General features: G+C 40.5%; 2 protein-coding genes across 7 annotated transcripts in view; one reads left to right on the top strand and one right to left on the bottom strand.

Annotated features, from left to right (window-relative positions):
- plxnb1b (plexin b1b) overlaps positions 1-6006 on the bottom strand; it is a 182275-nt gene extending 176269 nt beyond the window's left edge. For all 5 annotated transcript variants that reach the window (XM_078249371.1, XM_078249370.1, XM_078249369.1 and 2 more), the window contains exon 1: positions 5595-6006. The gene's annotated coding sequence lies outside the window, so the exon portion shown is untranslated. The remainder of the gene's footprint in view (positions 1-5594) is intronic.
- A 5790-nt stretch (positions 6007-11796) lies between these two features.
- The window catches only part of LOC144517310 (ubiquitin-conjugating enzyme E2 variant 1-like), a 32410-nt gene continuing 23655 nt past the window's right edge, over positions 11797-20551 (top strand). For both annotated transcript variants that reach the window (XM_078249366.1, XM_078249365.1), the window contains exons 1-2: positions 11797-11867; positions 17376-17524. In XM_078249366.1, coding sequence (XP_078105492.1) covers positions 11846-11867; positions 17376-17524 — 171 coding nt within the window. In that variant the 5' untranslated portion in view covers positions 11797-11845. The remainder of the gene's footprint in view (positions 11868-17375; positions 17525-20551) is intronic.

Here is a 20551-nt window from a genome sequence, read left to right as displayed (position 1 = left end):
CCCCCTTCACCTTTTGACCTTTGGCAGGTCTGTGACAGAATTTGTGAGGTTAATCTTGTTTATTGGAGAGGCACTGACTTCTACAAATCCTGTCTGTAAATGCTGACATCTGTAAAGTTGGCTGCTACTTATTAGTCTAGTGAAATTAATTCCATGCAATACCTTTTTTCTGTTTAATATTGAGAAATCACTATTAGTTAAGTCTTTGCCTTAATATTATACTTCTTTTCAGCATTATATTTGTCCTCTAGGGGTCTACTAGATGATGATGTTCAAAAAACATACGTTTCGTATACTGCCCATTGCTGGGTCTGAGCTCTTGGCCCGCCTTCGTGAAAAGCCCAGTGTGCTCTGATTGGTCAGCTGGCCCACTCTGTTGTGATTGGTCAGCTGACCCACTCTGTTGTGATCGGTCATAGGGCTGGGCAATATATCGATATTATATCGATATATGAGGCTAGATATTGTCTTAAATTTTGAAAATCGTAATATCCTGATACGACACAAGTGTTATCTTTTCCTGGTTTTAAAGGCTGCATTACAGTTGAGTGATGTAATTTTCTGAACACACCAGACTGTTCTAGCTGTTCTATTATTTGCCCTTACCCACATAGTTATTATATCAACATAACTGATGATTATTTATCAAAAATCTCATTGTGTGCATATTTTGTGAAAGCACCAATTGTCAACCCCATAATATCGTCACAATAGCGATATCGAAGTATTTGGTCAAAAATATTGTGCAGGGATTCCCACAGCACTTTGCAGTTAAGGCGGCCGCCTAAGCAACACATGCCTGCCGCCTTAACTACGTCGTCAAAAAAAAAAAAAATTGTATATGAGCGATATCCGCCGTGTTACTCTGTCCTGTTTTCTCCCTTTCATTCCAAACCACACAGTTGACAACCTGCAGGTGGAGGCGGTGGAGACAGGCTCGGACATAAATGCCACGGGCTGCTGTAGACTTGTCAGTCTCGCAAGCAGTTTCAGGAAAGTGGCTGCGTGTGTCCGACAATGCATAGAACATTAACTGGAACAAGCCTACAACTGTCCGCGGACACAGAGTGCGGAAAATGTGTCAGAGCCTCCCGGACAGGTGAACAGAGACTCCGTTTCCTGCTTGTCGGTCAATGATCGGTTAACATTTCATTGTTCTATCTTTTGGAAGGCTGGCTGCCAAAAATCGCCACTTACTAGCTAATTATTTAGCCTGACGTAAACGCTAGCTATCAGTAAACAGAAGTGACATGGTGGCTTGCATCTGGTGTGTGCGCCAGTGTTTGTGTGTGCGTGTGTCGGCCTGCCCCCCGCGAAGCTCCGACATTCAGACATCAGAGCAACAGAAGAAAGTAGCGGCACCTTCACCAAAATGAAGACTGAAAAACAGAACTATTTTGGTACAAACATTTACTCACCATGTGGCAGATAGCCACATAGATAGAGATATATATACAGTGGTGTGAAAAAGTGTTTGCCCCCTTCCTCATTTCCTGTTCCTTTGCATGTTTGTCACACTTAAGTGTTTCGGAACATCAAACCAATTTAAACAAAAGTCAAGGACAACACAAGTAAACACAAAATGCAATTTGTAAATGAAGGTGTTTATTATTAAAGGAGAAAAAAAATCCAAACCATCATGGCCCTGTGTGAAAAAGTGATTGCCCCCCTTGTTAAAACATACTATAACTGTGGTTGTCCACACCTGAGTTCAATTTCTCTAGCCACACCCAGGCCTGATTATTGCCACACCTGTTCACAATCAAGGCATCACTTAAATAGGAGCCACTTGACACAGTAAGGTCCACCAGAAGATCCTTAAAAGCTACACATCATGCCGAGACCCAAAGAAATTCAGGAACAATTGAGAAAGAAAGTAATTGAGATCTATCAGTCTGGAAAGGGTTATAAAGCCATTTCCAAAGCTTTGGGAATCCAGCGAACCACAGTGAGAGCCATTATCCACAAATGGCGAAGACATGGAACAGTGGTGAACCTTCCCAGGAGTGGCCGGCCGCCCAAAATTACCCCCAAGAGCGCAGCGACGACTCATCCAAGAGGTCACAAAAGACCCCACAACAACGTCCAAAGAACTGCAGGCCTCACTTGCCTCAGTTAAGGTCAGCGCTCATGCCTCCACCATCAGGAAAAGACTGGGCAAAAATGGCCTGCATGGCAGAGTTCCAAGGAGAAAACCACTGCTGAGCAAAAAGAACATCAAAGCTTGTCTCACTTTCTCCAGAACACATCTTGATGATCCCCAAGACTTTTGGGACAACATTCTGTGGACCGATGAGACAAAAGTGGAACTCTTTGGAAGGTGTGTGTCCAAGTATATCTGGCGTAGAAGGAACACTGCATTTCATAAAAAGAACATTATACCAACTGTAAAATATGGTGGTGGTAGTGTGATGGTCTGGGGGCTGTTTTGCTGCTTCAGGACCTGGAAGACTTGCCGTGATAAAAGGAACTATGAATTCTGCTGTCTACCAAGAGATCCTGAAGGAGAATGTCCGACCATCTGTTCGTGTACTCAAGCTGAAACGAACTTGGGTTCTGCAGCAGGACAATGATCCTAAACACACCAGCAAGTCCACCACCGAATGGCTGAAGAAAAACTAAATGAAGACTTTGGAGTGGCCTAGCCAAAGTCCTGACCTGAATCCTATTGAGATGTTGTGGTATGACCTTAAAAAGGCCGTTCATGCTCGAAAACCCTCTAATGTAACTGAATTAGGACAATTCTGCAAAGATGAGTGGGCCAAAATTCCTCCAGGACGCTGTAAAAGCCTCATTGCACGTTATCGCAAACGCTTGGTTGCAGTTGTTGCTGCTAAGGGTGGCCCAACCAGTTATTAGGTTTAGGGGGCAATCACTTTTTCACACAGGGCCATGATGGTTTGGATTTTTTTTCACCTTTATAATTAATTAATAATTAATTAATAATAATAATAATAATTAACACCTTCATTTACAAATTGCATTTTGTGTTTACTTGTGTTGTCCTTGACTATTGTTTAAATTGGTTTGATGTTCCGAAACACTTAAGTGTGACAAACATGCAAAGGAACAGGAAATGAGGAAGGGGGCAAACACTTTTTCACACCACTGTATATATATATATATATATATATATATATCACCATGTATATATCACCATGTGGCAACATGTGGCTCACCATGTGGCAGATAGCCACATAGATAGATAGATAGATAGATAGATAGAGATATATATATATATATATATATCTATCTATCTATGTTATATCTATGTGGCTATCTGCCACATGGTGAGTAAATATATATATAAAATTTACTAATTATATATTATTTAAATTTAATATTTAGTGTTTAATAAATAATTGTTAAATGTAGTACAGAGTCTGTAGAGTGTAATAGGGACTCTTTAAGTTTGTCTTTATTGCTGTGTTATTCCTCAGATACAAGAGAAGAAATAATCAAATGGCCCTGATATTATTCATTACTTTATCATTCGCCTTGAAATGACCGTTAGGTTTAATTTATGAACCTTTCCAAACTGAAATGATTGAAAAAACAAATATGCTGAACTACATTGATCTGGGGGAAAAAAAAACTTTTTTCCATCTCAGGTCAAGGCTTAAAAAAGGTCAAATATGCACACCATAATGACGGAATTTATACACAAGGCCAAGGGTCATTTTACAAGTCCAGACAGCTTTGGGTGCTGGTGTCTGACTTTATCCAGGTACAAGTAATAGACTGAACTGGCTACTAGTTCACTTCAGGAGCTATAAAATGTGCTCCACTTAAACATCCTTTCTAATTGCATACACTCATAATTTGACACAAACCACAACTTTTAACTTGAGAAAGTAATGTAAAACTTGTCACACTTGACTATTTTTCAGTAGCTGCAGCCTTTGTCTATGTTTATTTTAGAACTTGAAAACGGGGGATAGTTGATTTGATTTGGGTCAAACACAAAATTAGACATGTTACAATGCACCCATTTTAGTGCAGCTACACTGCTCTACTGACGTTAAAAGTAACTTAATCCCCAAAACGTGTTGGTCTGTTTAAACAAATATTTTTAGGGATTACCTGTATAGAGGTGACATTTTTTAAGTGTTGGTTTATCACAGGAAACTAAATTATTTTTTGAAAAACCTAAAAAATCAGTTTTTATCATGTCAGCACGCCCTAGCAGGCATAATATTCTGGGCACACCCTCGTTTTTCCAATGCTACCAACAATCTGAAATAAATAAATGAGCAATCTTCATCATTGGGAGGGGATATTCCATCTCATTTCCTGGCTTATACTAAGCCACCAATTCTGTAATGAGGCAATATGAGCAGATGGACATGGTTTAAGAAGGCACTAAACTGTGAGAGGAGACCATCACCCATGGAACACAATAACACAAAGGTCAGGTCACACACTCTCACTGGCAGCCTTTGTGATGGACTGTCTGCCATGACACTTGAAACCAAGTGTAATATCACACAAGTTACTGTGTTAAGAAAATAACATGAAGACCTGCATCTGACCTTTGATCGTAAAAAGTTGCATTATCAGCAACAGCATGAATCTCCTGCTCATTTATGATTGCTTATATTAACTTGCACTGCCTTCATTTGCAGTTCATGCAGTCACATGTTTATGAATAGGACAATTATTAAGTAGCTAATGCTGTGCTGAAAGAACATTCATCTTTAATTGCAAAAATATTAATTATAATAATTGCAAAAAAAAGTCTTGCTAAATGAATGCTCATTTTAAGATGTGATTAGGCTAAGTTATTTGAACCATAATTTTATTTGTCAACTGATTTTCTGAGGCACATTGTGCTGTAAAATGCATATGTACTGTATGTTCAGGTTCCCTGTTTGAGGCCTCTCCAGTAAATTCGCCACATATGATACATAAATAATACATACAATAAAATGCTTTTTTTGTATCTGGTTGAAATCACCCAATCCTCCTTTACCTTAATAGTTAATCATGGTGGGTGTTATAGCGACTCAATCTGAACACTTTAATGTAAAATTAAACTTGTTTAGGCCAGGGAGACAGGTAACGTCCATGTGAAATGGTCCATCGCAGTGATGATGACCCAGGGGTTGGCTAACGTTGGCTGCTGTCTGAGCTGTTGTGTTGTGTCTGTAAATTATGTGGCACTATCAGTCCATGCCAGTGTTGTTTAATCACTTGGGATTTAAACACCGTTAAATGGAGGTCACAGCTCATACAACATAATGAACATTACTATTAGTGATATAGATAACGCTGGTGCCTTGTAGCGACGCCGCCTAGAGGATGTGTATTGGATAAGTTAGCTAACTCAAGTGACGCACACTGTGGACCAGTTTTTGATTGAGCCTGAATGAAAACAAAGTGGGCAATGGTTTAAACATAAAGATAGTGAATACTGAAAAGTTTTTTTAAATAACGTTATGACGTCATTGGTATTGCTCTTCAGTCTTCACGTGAGAGCGACTCGGTCATTTAGAGGGAAACACGTGGGAAAACATACGCAGTTGTAATTTTAAATTAGATAAAGAAGATCGTGTTGAGTAAAAGAGGACTACACGGCCCAGACTGCCACTCACCTTGCCTGTGTACAACTCTTCAGTCACTTGCTCAAAACGCTGGTTTCTCCTCTTTTCAGCGAAGCAAGAAGTTTTTCAATGAGAGTAACGTAATCCAATTTGTCTGCAACCGGCGCTTGTATACGCAGACAGATAACGTTATTTCTCGTGGTTATGAGATCACAAATTCCATTGTCGTTCAGTCCGGACTTATAAAATGTGCTCTCGGGCATTCAACTTTTACTAGTTTACACTCATAACGCCTCAGTGGGAAAAAAAAAATCAGTGCAGTTATTCCATGCAGTAAAAAGTAATGCTTAATTTAGTTTCTTTCCTTTGCTTGGTTTTACTCAGCAGGTTTCTCCCCCCGCCCTCCACATGCAGCCGGCGGGGTAAGTAGTGGTGGGAATGGTTTGGTACTGCGCTCAGCGGCCAGCTCTCCACAAGCGTAAAAAGGGGTTTGGCAAAGGGGGATATATCATGCTGCCTTCAAGTGCTCCTCGTATTTTCGAAAATAATATGCTAGAAAGTCCCATGCTGCATTAATGGCTGCTTAAAAATGACAGTGCTCTGTTTTCAGTCGACGTAATGGTTCTTAATCGAGTGCTTATCAAACCACAACGACATTGCAAAACTTTGCAGAAGTTTGGAAGGAAACATGTGTACCAAACTAAAGCTTTGTTTTAGTGGTCACATCACTTAGACTATATTTAGTTATGAAGGATCCCTGACTGTTCAGCTTGATAAACACGAGCATTAACTGAAATCCTGTCATGTCATATTTAGGCTTCCACTGGTGTTTTCTGTGTATGCTGCGATGTATCGTAAGTCCAAAATGTCCCCCAGCATGTCAAGGCAGCATTAGCTGCTTGAGAAATGGCTGGTACATGGCAGACCCCTTTTGGTCAACTGGAGACATACATTCCATACTGATCCCATCCAGCTATTATGGTTTGATCCCATTTGATTCCCAAAATTTGTCACTTTACATACCTCTATTTAAATACACAGACTTACAGTTTTCTATGACTGGTTGAAAGGGTGAAAGCTATGAGGTTAATATTACAATAACTCATCTCTTTCAAGCGGCTCTGGGGGTGCATGACCCCATTTTTAATACTACTACTTGTTGAGTTTCCAAGCTTTATGTACTGTTAAGTCAGCTAATGCAAGGGCATTAAGCAGATGAATAAATACTGTATAATGTTTCTGTGCTATTTTCAAACAAGCATCAATCATCAGCTGTAATGCAGCATGCAATTAGGAATTAATTAGGAATTAAGCTGGTATGACTGGAATTGACGCTGTAAATATTTCCTATGCTCCATGAAGTTGTCCAGGGGTCAGTCCTTATCTGCTCCTCCGTTTACAGGACATGTCACACTCTGAGACATTAGATGCATACCAATAGAGACCACACAGAGATCACAAAACCTGCTGAACACTCTTGTCATCTTTTGAGGGTCTCTCTCCCTCTGTATCTTTGTCCCCTGTAGTGAAAAGAAGCCTTTTATCTCCCCTCTCTCCTAAATCTCCTGTAATAAGGACTGAAGATAGATAAGCTACACACACACTTCAAAGATCACCCACCATACCACCTCCTAGTTCAAAGCCTAGACAACAACAGTGGGGTCTACTCTGCTCTTACAATACAGTATATTATCAATGTTAAATGATAATCATTTATAAAGACATGTCAGTAAATATTGTGATCGGAACATTACACAAATGCTGTCATTAATATTGCAACATAATTAAGTCATAGATAAGGTCAATACTCAGCAAAACTATGAGATCATATATCTTTATATATACAATATAAAGTAATATTTGTTATGTTTAATATTGTATATGATGCATCTGAACGTATTGAACATATGCTGGCGCAGTATTGGTAAGTCTTCATATTATAAAGCTCTAATTTGCTTAAAATACAATAGATTCTAGATTGCAGATATCTCTGGATTAGATTCTTACTGACAGGGCAGAGAGATTATGCTAGTAGATTCAAGTAACCAGATATTTTAATATGTATCAATAGATTTTCATATGTGTATGTATATATCATACAGATAGGTGACAAATGACAAGAAAACAACAGTGTGTTACTGTACTGTAATAAGATGTTTAATGTGTTTTCGCATTAAGACTTCACTAAAAAGATTAGACATGAGATGGTTCTTTTGCTCTTAACCACTAGAGCACAGCCTTTTTCCTGAATTTGTTGTGGGGACTGTCTTTAGTAAGTTCTTCCTGGCATTGATTCTCATAGTGTGTGGCACCCATTGACATATATATAAAATGGACCAACAGATCCCGTTGCTCTGGACGGAGACCAGTGAAGGATATTAGAAGCACTTTTCCGGTGATGGCTGAGCGTTACTGCGCAGCCTCCAACTGAGCTCGAAGACATAGATGTGACGTGAGCAACCTGTCTGAAAGTTGTAAGTCTTCTGGTAGCTGTGCCAAGGGAAATCTCAATCATTCCGAATCTTGCAGAGACAGAGAGCGTAGGTATATGTAAGGAGATAACATAGGCACAGGCTAATTATTGCTAACTAAAATGCTAGTTAACATTAGTAATTAAACTTAAACAGCTAATGTGAGTCGAAACTGCCTGCAAGCTTTTCCTGTACTGTACGGTAATTTCTCTACTGTGCGACAGTAAATTGCGTGGTTATGACACAATCGTTAGCCTATTTTTACAAAAACGCCTGCTACGGAGCCATAACGTGAGCTACAAGGTAATGGAGCCTTTTATACATTGTCGTGTTTCTTTAGAAATAAACAATGGACAAATAGAGTCTTTAAACACTTCAGATGTAAAGTTATTCGCTGTCAAAGTGGCGCCAAAATGAATGGCAGTCAATGGAATGCTAATGAGAGGTGATGGCTTGTTAGCATCAAAATGGCGCCATAGGAGCTACGCGTTCCAAGGAGAAGCTTACCCCCTTGGTGGAACCCTACTAAAGAGATAACCATAGATAGTTAAATAAATGGACCAACAGATCCCGTTGCTCTGGACTGGATCACTGGACCAGTGAAGTATATTAGAAGCACTTTTTTCCGGTGAGGGCTGAGTGTTACTGCGCAGCTGCAAACTGAGCATGAAGACGTAGATGTAACGTGAGCAACCTGTCTGAAAGTTGTAAGTCTTCTGGTAGCTGTGCCAAGAGAAATCTCAATCATGGAAATCAATGGAATGCTAATGGTGGGTGAGTGCTTGTTAGCATCAAAATGGCACCATAGGAGGTACGTGTTGTGGAGAGAGGCTTACCCCCTTGGGGATAACCGGCATTCTTTCAATCCCCCATTTTATGATAGTGGCGGAGAGTGCTATCTGACATGTAGCACTAAAATCTGTGTCTAGTTGGGATGAGTTCAGGTGACTATGAAGGCATTCATAGTCATATGATTCTCCTCGTTTTCATCCTCATCAGCAAGTAGATGAGAGGTTTGGCGCACACCAGAGAACATAATGCAGGGGAAGTAAAGATAATAATCCAATCAGTAGAAACACCTAATCCCATTGTCAGAAAACCAAAGGAAAAAAAAGTACACACTAGTGGACACACTTTTTGACTGACCGGTGAGCTTGAGGGAAGGAATTATGCCAGTGCAATAACAACACACAAATGAGCTATTAATACAGCAGGTTGGAGTCAATTTAAAACATGTCAGAATTACCTATTCAAGCCACTATTAGCAAGCTAAATACAAAACACTGTATGTACAGCATGTGGGTATAATAGACTTTTTTGAAGTTGATAGTACCGCCATACCCAGTATTTCTATCGGGACCCCTTGGACTATTTGGCTGTTTGTGTGTATGTTTCTCAGCACAGGCCTGTATTCATTTGCAGGGTGACGGAGAAGTGAGTTTGAAAAGTGGAAAAGCAGAGTGTGAATAGGCATGCCTGTCTGTCAGGAGCAACACACTGTATTCACGTCCCTGTAAAAAAACACTGAGCCATTCATCCCCAAAGTTCACACACACACACACACACACACACACACACACACACACACACACACACACACACACACACACACACACACACACACACACACACACACACACACAGATCTCAGCCACTCTGAGAACCAACTTGTCTTTGGAGTTGAGAGAAGAGCTGGGCATGTTGGCTGGGATGGGGGATGGAGGGTGGGAGGCCAGCTTGATGGCTGGGGGAGGTGTGGGTAGGCTTGGGTCAGAGGACAGCCTCCCCCTCCCAGTATGTTAATTATCACATACCCAAACACTCTCCAGTCTCACCTCTAATGTACTTTACTGTAATACATAACTGATGGAAATAAAAACTCAGATGTACATCAAACATATTCCAAAAACCTTTCTCTCGCCTTTCTTCCATTCCTGAAGGTTCCTGGAGAACATTTTTGGGGATAACTTACTAACAAAGACCCCGTATAAAATTATATTTGAAGTTTCTCACAGTTGTCCATGTCTGAAATTATAATAATGTAGCCCAGTCTCCATTGAGTGAATGATTCAAGGGTTGGTCTCATAAAATATACATCAGCAATATAGTTAGTAAGAGAAAATAGCATGTCCTAATAATGTCAATAAATCTTTAAAACAATAAATGCATGGATCAACATCTGAGGTGTTGATTCACCTAATTTATTGAAATCGTTTTAAGATATCCTGCTAAGTTTGTCTATTTGTTTATTTGTTTGCCTGTCAGCAGGGTATCTCCAAAAGTGTAAATGATTGTTAAAGTTGCTGCAATGTCAAGGAGCATAACAGAAATATATTTACTCTCTTAATTGAGACATACTGTAACAATAAAGTAATTTTAACTCTAATGACACTATCCGTGTTGTCCAGTAGATGGTGAACTTGTACTTTCAATAACCACCTCTGTCAGTGTGTGCTCTGCTCTGGGCTGTTTAGTGCCGCCTGTGCTCACATTAAAAAACAGTAGCACCCAGTCACAATCAAATGCCATTTCTGTTTTTTCTATGTTAAAACCAAGTGATGCAACACCACACTAACCGTTGCACTGCACGCCGTCTTGATAAAGAGTGATGTCACAGTGCACCAGGGCTGGTTCTAGCCTGCTATATTAGGGTGGGCTGGTAGAAAAAACAGGTGGGCAACATGGGCGATTGGTATAGCACAGAGGTTAAAGAAGTGCATTAGTTACCCAACGGGTAGCAGCTTCAAGTCCCTGGTGACATGGCAAAAAACATTTGACCTAATCACAGCTGGCCTGGCAACCCAAAAGCATAGGATGTATTTGAATATATGTGTATGGGGAGACATATGATGTGGAGGGTTTGGGTGTCCTCCCCCAGAAAAAAATGAGCATTAAACACCTAATTTCCTGCACTCTGGTGAATTTTTATGCACATATTTCTACCTTTTTCTGCATCAATTTATGCTGGAAATGTCTTTATATATGTAAAGGAAAACAAAGGGGACAATTGAAAATATAAAAACATAATGGAATATAATGCAGTAAGGCTCTCAGGCACTCTGTATTTCTTTTCAAATATTTATTCTCCTGTAGATCAACTTTTCTAATTTAATGTTATCCTGCTGAGTCAACACAAATGTAGGCCTATATAATTGAACTCCTCCCTCCTATTTTGCGTCTTTTGTTTGGGCAAGTAACCTTTTTAAATGTGCATGTGGGATTTATTCATATGAATGATAGCCTATATGAATTCATTTAAATGAATAAACCCCTGGACTTTAATAGCGATGTGTTTCAGCAAGATTTCTGCTCAGGTTCAAAACTTTGTGCACATTCAAAATATAACTCATCCCATCTTATTTTGAGAGAAAAATGTCATAATAATACGAGAATAAAGTCCCAATAGGCCTATTTCAAGAAAAAAAACACCTGCCTCTATAGTCTACTGTGCATTACGTTGTTGCTCTGCTCATATGGCAGTATCTCATCCACACCGTCTGACATACAGAGAGATCCCCGTTTGGGTCTGGGGATGAGACAATTAGGGAAGCCACGCTGCTCATCTCTATTTTCACACAGAGAGAGTGGATACAAAACGATGGAAAGGTCTTCTTCAGAGCCAGCAGTGCTCAATGAAAAAACGTCTTAAAAGCATAACTAACTTATACCAATACCATGAAGCAAGTCAACTGAAAATATGTATTAGCCTAATGAGGAAAAATAACTTACCAAAAAAATTGTTAGGCTACTTTTTTTTCTTATGGCGGACACGCGCCAGTTAACATCATCGTACGTGCGCGCTTCCGACCGTAAACTAAACCAGTGACAAAGATGGCGGCCTCCGCCGCATCAGGTAAGTCTACTTCACCGACAGTTTAGACATCTCTATCTTTTAATTGATTTTGTGTAATAAGTACACTTTCCACTTTACCATATTATCTGCACAATAATTTTGCAATTGCCAAGAGTCCAGCTGCAGTGGAGTTTTGACTGTAACAGAACAATGCTGTCACAAACGATGCTAACGTTAGCTAGCTCATTGGCTATAGCTAAACTGGCCCAGTCTTTGAGCAACACTCGTCCATCTGCAACAACGTTGATTTACCATTATGAAGCCAGCTGGTCAATGAAAAGGCTAACGTTACATGCGGATTCAGTGCACATCAAAGATCACATGTTTCTGTGGTATTGATGGGTTACTCTGTTCGCCCATGACCAGCTTGACTTGTTTACGCAGATGACGTTAGCTGGCAGCACAGCCCTGTCCAGCAACTGGAGAGTCATTCCGGAAGAAATGATCAAATGTACTTTGTTAACAGGAACTGAACCCAGTGTATTTTACTTAACAACTTGTAAACATAGTCTTACTGCTTATGTAATGTGAACAGCTGTCCTTAGCGGTATGTTTTTACATTTAATAGTTAAGTAGGCAACTCCTTAAAGGGATATTTCACCGCTGGAAAGATGGATATGTATTATTGGTTCATTTATGTAGTAGAAATGTGAATTTTTTTTAGAAGTTGGTACCTTCTAGACCGAGAAAAGCCAGAAAATGTATTTTTCTCCCAGAATGCACTTGCTTCGCTTCCCTAGAGTCCACTCCCAAGCCACGCCTACCGTTTACAGACATAATAGACAGTGAGACAGTCAAGTCAACTCAAGTGTGTTTTATTGTCATTTCAACCAGATACACGAAACAACGTTTCACCGTGGCTCAAGTGGTGTTACACATTTAAAATGTATAAAAAACGACATACGAGACAGGCTACATTTAGTGCACACGCATTATAGACTCTGTAAAGTTCAGCTAACGCATTGGTAGCATTAGCGCTCGGTGGGCTTTAAACACTGAGTATAAACACAACCGTGAATTTGCGTGTGATGTAGAATGGTCAGCATTTAACCGTCACAAACTCCACCAGTGGTTAGCAGTAGCACCCCATTTCTGCACCAGTCCGTGTTAACACAGCCCACCTCCACGAGTCTTACCCGACAGAGCAGCATCTGCTCGGAGGGCTAGCAGGCCTAGTAGCTAGATAGTCCGGTACACTGTTGTTCAGCCATGTTTCCACAAAAACAAAAACACAGCAGTCTCTGAACTCGCGTTGGGAGTTTTGTTGAAGTTGGATGTAGTCCAGTTTGTTGTCTAATGAGCGGACACTTGCAAGCAGGATGGATGAGACAGGTGGCCGGCTAGTGTTAGCTTTCCACCTAGCTCGAACTCCTGCCCTTGTCCAGCTTTTCCGCTATCGCGCACACCGCTTTAGATGTCCCTTTACCCGGCTAGCAGCATCTAGCGACACCGCAGGCTGAGGTGTTGGTCTCAGTAGCAGGCGAAGCTCGCGTAGTGTGTAGAGTATTCCGTCTGTAATAGGGCTTTGACTTTTGCCCAAAAATCATATTCGAAGTTTGTTTGTTTATTAACATTAATATTCGAAAATATTTTCAAATATTTATTAATATTTTGACCATTAAATGCCTTCAATAAGACCTATATTGGTATCATATATCCCGTTAATGGGCCTCATATCTTCGCAAAACAAACCGTGTCAGCAAATCTGTTGCTCTATTTTGACGGGCATAGGGGAGGTGATAGATAGCATGGAGTCAATTCTGGCCTGCCTCGCCCCCGATCCCTCCTCCTCCTCCTCCTTTCAGCTTGCCGGGATGTAGTGTTGACAGGTGGGCTCTCAAGTTGCTGGTCGTTGTGTGGTATGTGAGTTTGGTTCTACATATTTTACATATCGCTTTGTCCTTACTCGTGATTTTTTCCTGTTTCTTTGGGAACCCAAAGTAGCGCCACACATTGCTTTTCAAATTGTCAGGAGCGTAGATTTCGAACTCTTCGTCAGGCATGGTTATTGTAGGCGTTGACGCGGCCATTGTTTTGGTATACAAAATAGGCGCTAACCAGGACGCTAACGTCACCTACAGGAGTCCAGATGACTAATAATAGACTTGCTAATGAGCTCACGATTCACAACTTCACCAGGCGTGAAAAAGCCTCGGAATCTGAATTGAAAACAACGTTTACACATTTACAAAAAATAATGCCCATAACAGGTTCAAATATTAAGGGCTGCCTAATATTCGTTCATTATTTTTTAAAATATTCAAATTATATTCGAATAATGAAGTTCGGGGTCAAAGCCCTAGTCTGTAATAAAGTTTCCTGCATATTCTCCGATCTGTACCAATGTATCCTGGTGGTACACATGTGTGGTAGTTGGAATGCACATAATTGTTGTAAAGGTTTGCTGCTGAAAAGAGAGAGCCTGTTATTAGCTTAGCTTCAAGATGGCTGACACTGGAGTCGCATCGGCTAGTGACAGTCCCACCCTCTATGGGCGGGTTGAAAACATGCAGAACTAGCTGGCTGTAGTCCATAGCCTCTGGGCAAAAATGCCTCCGATGACGTTAAATGATGATTTTTACGTCATCAGAGGTTTTTTTCCAGACCCACAATACAGAGAAGGCTCACCTCATGGGGACATGAGGGAGGGAAGCACGGTCATTCGAAAATACTACCGGGTTTCTACTGATACAAAGCTTAATGCTAATCGGTGAAGTATCCCTTTAAACAGCTAACAACGTAATGTAGTTTCTCACCCCTGGCTACCCCAAAGCTAATAACTTAACCTTAATGCCAGATTGGGCAAACTCAGAAATCCATGATGCGCTAAAATGAAGGAATAACATTTAGATCTTTTTTACATAATGTTGTCATTCAATGTTTGATATATTCACACTAAACATTGTTGGAATTTGTGTTTGTAATAATATAGGTGAATAGGGGTGTCACGATTCTCCAAATCCTCGATTCGATTACATTTTCGATTCTAAGGTTAAGATTTGATTCTCGATTTTTACTTTTTTTTTAAGCACAGGTTGCGGTGCCATTTTTAGACTAGACTTGTATGTAATATAATATCTGACCTTTTGTTCGCAATGTACCACATTACATTGTCAAATTTAAAACATTTATTAACAACATAATGTAACAATAACATATATTCATTTTGTCAATAAAGTAAAAAGAAAAAAAATAGTTTACCGACAATCCTGAGGGCAGACTCTTTGCAGCACACAGAGTTTGGTGTTAAAGCCCCCAACGTTGTCTTCCAGGCAGTGCTGCCTGTAAGGCACTAGGATTAGGCAATGGTTGAAGACGATGGTCGCAGTGCTGCCTTGAAGGCTTAGTTGGGGGCTTAAAACACTATCGAGCCAGCACAGCAGCTGAGCAGACCGACAGCAAAGAGGGCGACTCAGCGGTCGGTAGTCTGCTAACTTGTTGCTCTCTCTAATATAACCAATATAAGCTGCTCTGTTTAGGCTACAAAACGTGCATGCAGGCTAAAATTCTGGTGGCACCTGTCCATCTTGATCCAGTCGTTTTTCACCGTGAGGTTCAGGATTTTTGGCAGCCACGTCTCAAAGAAGCCTTGTCCCCCTCTATACGTTCTGGCAGGTTGACGATTTTAATGTTGTTATGTCTGGACCTGTTCTCCTGGTCCTCTAGCCAGGGTGTAGCAGGGTGTTGCAAGGCATAGCAGGGCGTACAGTATAGTTAAATAGCTGTGCTGTAAGCTTTGTACAGTCACATTTAGCTGGGTAAGCCCAGGTAAAAGTCACATTTACCTGGGTAAACCGCTCTTTTACATATTCAGTGTAAAGAGTCGGAGGCATTAAGGTGAAGGGGGAGAAAAAGATTTACATTTGGGCCACCAAAAATGTACTTGGTCAACAGAATAAGAGGCTTGGTGGCCCGTGCGGCCAGTGCTTAAAAATATTAACATCTATCCCTGTTATTATATTTAGGCAGTAAAAATGTGGCTTCTTCTAAAAAGGAAACCTCTTTTTTGTATATTTACTATTGCTGTTTACTATAAAGCAAAAGTATTTGTTATCCGATTAATCAATGTGATAATCAGTAGAATACTCAATTGCTAAAATAATCGTTGGCTGCAGCCCTACTACCCAACGGAAACAGAGGGCAGCATAACCAATCTGTTTTTACTAAATATCACGTATAAAATATATCGGAATCAAACGTTTTACCTGGCCTACATTGACCGCCCCAAATTTCACACTGTAGTGAGGTGCTTTTTGCGCATAATGCTTGCTTCACTTCTTGTATTTTTACCCTTCGCATAAAAGCCCAACTTAAATTCACAGCTAAGCATTTTGCTAAGAGGCAACTAAATAAAATGGCTTACACTACGCTAACATTTTTTCCTGTGAGCTGTAAAGCACTTTTACGCAGAAGACAGTTCTTTTGGAGCCTTGCTGGGCTGCAGGTTCTGCAGCTGCCTGTACCTGTCGCTGACATCTTTGTCAGTCCATATTATGTTCAGCTGATATTCCAACAGGGCGTACCCTATACTAAACTCTTATTATTTTATTTGCCTCTCCTTAAGCTGTTCTGCAGAGCTGTCTGCTCTACTGAACTTAAGCGAACTGTGATCCGCTCTCTCTCCCCTTTAGGGTGAGCAACTGGACAGTGACAGAACGTCATCATTCGCGAAGACATGGCAACCAAATAAACAACAGGGCGAGTACACTTGTCACTCAATCTTAGGCAAAGTGACAAACGGCGACGAAACCCACGACATGAAATCCGCACTCACGCGGGTCCCGTGAAATATGACAGCTACAGTTTATTGGAAAATAGCATTGTGGACACTGAATTTGATGAATTTACTGTTTATCAGACCCCAGATGAGACAAGAAGCTTTACTGAACGCTGCGGTCTCTGCCTTTGACTCCCCGCTGCAGGAGACGCTGTATTCCTCAGACATGCTGTATTAACATTACTGTTTTAAAACCGTTTTCCAGGTTAGTGGGTGTGCATACCGCTCAAAATCAACATGAAAAACGTAGCTAGTAATGTTCAGCGTTTTGTTTTGTTGTTAACTCAGGTTTCAGGTAACGGCACCCTACGGTACCGTCTATTTGCTGGATGGTTTCAAGGTAACAGTCGGTAGCTAACATTAGCAGATAAGCCCGTTGACAGTGACGTTATTGTTCATATTTTAGCACAATATTTCTGACCGTAGTAGTGGTCATAGTGACTGAAAGTGTGATGTGAGATACTAAAAAGAAACTACACGCTGTTTTCAGGTAACATTTTTGACGTTCAACACCACCTTTATGTTAAAGAGTAAGATCCTTGTTGCAGAGTGGTGATTGTTGGAACAGTGGAAAGATGAACCATACAGATTTTAATAGTTTTATTTTGTTAATTTTTATTTTCTATTCAGATGCTCTTCCCTACATAATCACTCCAGTAATTTGAGTGAAAAAAAGTTTGACCTAAATGGTGTGTGTGTGTGTGTGTTTGTGTTTGTGTGTGTGTGTGTAGGCATCGTAGTTCCCCGCAGCTTTCGGCTGCTGGAGGAACTGGAGGAAGGTCAGAAAGGAGGTGGAGACGGTACAGTGAGCTGGGGACTCGAAGATGATGACGACATGACACTAACTCACTGGAATGGCATGATCATTGGCCCTTCAAAGGTGAGCCACCATCACGGCCTACAACACTAATACATCATACTGCTCATCAGTTGGCCAATAGCAGGCTTTTTCTTGTCTCAATAAGGCGGAGGTGGTACCATCCTGATCATGTGCACATGTGCATGCATACCGTGCCTTCAACTAGCTCAAGCAAACACTTTTTACAAGCAACATATTTTAGGAGAGCAATCTCATTCTCAAATGTCTCTTTTTAAGACCGCGGACACCGGGATATGGCTAACCACACTGTCCATCTCCCATTCTATCATCCGTTCTCTCGGCATAGAAGTCTCACTGCAGTTAGCTGCTAGTTAACTGCAGCGGCTAGTTAGCTAACGTTAGCTTGTTTATTCCACCCATCCCTTCGTGCAGTGGTTACAGAAAATGAGCCGAACAAAGTTGCCACTAGCAATAACAATCTGCTTTCCAACAATGTAACAAGAGCCTGTGAATAAAACATTAAGTTGATAAAAACTAGCTGCATTTTGAGACAGCGTGGACACTGCCGTTGTAAACAACAGAGACAGGACTGGTGTTGCGTTTGAGTATGGCTCCATAAGCACGTGTTGCGTTCAATGCATAGACGGTAAATAAAATGGACAAAGTGACGCCGTTGTTTTTGACGGAGACCAGTGAAGTATATTAGAAGCACTTTTTCGGTGATGGCTGAGTGTTACTGCGCAGCTGCAAACTGAGCTTGCCGACGTAGATGTAACGTGAGCAACCTGTCTGAAAGTTGTAAGTCTTCTGGTAGCTGTGCCAAGAGAAATCTCAATAATTCCGAATCTTGCAGAGACGGAGAGCGTAGGTATATGTAAGGCGATAACATAGGCACAGGCTAATTATTGCTAACTAAAATGCTAGTTAACATTAGTAATTAAACTTAAACAGCTAATGTAAGTCGAAACTGCCTGCGAGCTTCTCCTGTACTGTACGGTAATTTGTCTATTTTTACAAAAACGAGTTAGAACGTGAGATACAAGGTAATGGCGCCTTTTATACATTGTCGTGTTTCTTTAGAAATAAACAATGGACAAATAGTCTTTAAACGTTTCAGATGTAAAGTTATTCGCTGTCAAAGTGGCACCAAAATGAATGGCAGTCAATGGAATGCTAACGGCACCTGATGGCTTTTAGCATCAAAATGGCTCCATGGGAAGTACGCTTTGTGGAGGCTGGCTTACCCCCTTGGTTCAATGTTGTAAAATACCCTTCTGCCATCTAGTGGGTCTTTAGCAGTTGACTGGTGAAATAAGTTATTGTTTGGTTATTATTACATTTTAAATAAACCATTTAGTTTTGACAATATAGCCTCAGCAATACACAAGCTGTTCTTTAATGTCGTTTTGTGCTCTTCTTTTATGGGTTCAGGCACTGTTAACTTAGCAGTGTTTCCCATACATGTTTTACTGTTTTATGTTTTTTAATACTTGCTGTAATGTTTGTTTCTACGATGTATTTTTATAGTGCACATAGACCAGCGGCTGCCAGCCCCTCCTCCTCGTTAAGCAGCGTGCTGCTAAAAAAAAAAAAAAAAAAGTAGCGTGCATGAGACAGTGTCAACAATTCACATCAGGTTTAGAGCTTGTTAGCAGTAGCATGCATGCTGCTTGTGTTGTTGTGGCTTGCCGTAGGATTAACTCTACTGATAAACTGTATAAACGCCGCAGCCACACCACTATGAAAGCACCCCAAACGTCATTTATCAGAGTCTGGTTGTTCACACTCAGCAGCAGTCTCCTTCGCTTGGGAGTTAACTGGAGCTAACCAGAGCTAACCGTTGCTAACCGAGCCTTCAGTTCCCATTTTTCTTGTTGTACTTACCCATTAACTGTATTTATGCACTCGAGCCCGAATAAAACCGTCATTTTATTGGCTCTAAAAGTTTTAAACTACAATCCAGAGTTGTTTGAATGACATAAATCTGTTTAAATTTGATCTTAATGAGAGCAACTTGAATAGTACATAGTAACTGATAATGATCTATAACAAACAAAATGAAAAAGAATTAAGTTTGGATAGCCTTAGTGTAATATGATTTAACAGGAGTTAGGAGGAGACATGCTGTGCGCACAGTGTTGAGATTTATGCTAACGTGTAACTTTCTATATAGATCTAGTATGGTTTTAAGTTGTTAATGGGCTATTTCGGTTCTGGGTAACGTCAATCAGGTATTTCATCTGCTGAACCATAACACTTATTTGACAAACCAACCAGATTTAGCTGACAAAGCACATTATAGATCTGTATCTATATCTTCTAGTCTGCTTGGTTTAATAAGTAAATAGTTCATTATTACTAAATCTTATGTGGTCTTTTTTTTTATTTTTTATTATTTTTTATTTTTTTAATAAATTTAAAAAAAAACTTTGTTTGACTAGTTTATTACTGAACCCAGCCATCACACGACGTGCTGTTACATCCTGCACCACCCCCCACCACAAGTAATTTCTCAACCTGTGAGAAACTGCTTAGGCACAGTTACTGTTTCAAAATTGTTAGAGCATCGGTATTGAAAAGAACCTAACCCAACCCTGATTTTCTAATGTCTATGGGCATTATGCACGTCTTACCACCGAGCCCTAGTCTGTCCCCGCTGCAGCCAGCATAGTGGTTACACAGTGAATGCACTGGGGAGCTGGTGTAGATTCTGTTGCAGTGTGCTAGAAGCTCAGAGATGGAAGGTGCATGTTTTCCATTGAGCCAACATTGTGGGTGTTTGTGTTCCCTTTGGTGGCACTTGCATGGTTGAGCCTACCCTCAGAGCACCAAGATGATATAGTTCTTCCTTTTGTGGTTTAGAAGTAAAGAGAAGTGCATGAATGCACTAGTAAGTCTGCGTTTTTGCAGTATTGAATGTGGCAACCTTGTTTCTTTACCACTGTGGCACAAGAAGTAATTTGAGAACATATAAAGATGTTGTTGGCTGGGTTGCAATGGCAGTAAGTTTTTTTTTTTTTAAAGGTAAAATCATACTGTTCAGTGTTTTCTCACTGTTAACCCAAACTGTTTTTTTTCCAGCTGAAG

The sequence above is a fragment of the Sander vitreus genome, chromosome 4, assembly GCF_031162955.1.
Source record: "Sander vitreus isolate 19-12246 chromosome 4, sanVit1, whole genome shotgun sequence".
NCBI lineage: Eukaryota > Metazoa > Chordata > Actinopteri > Perciformes > Percidae > Sander > Sander vitreus.
This window is presented reverse-complemented; position numbering and strand designations above follow the sequence as displayed.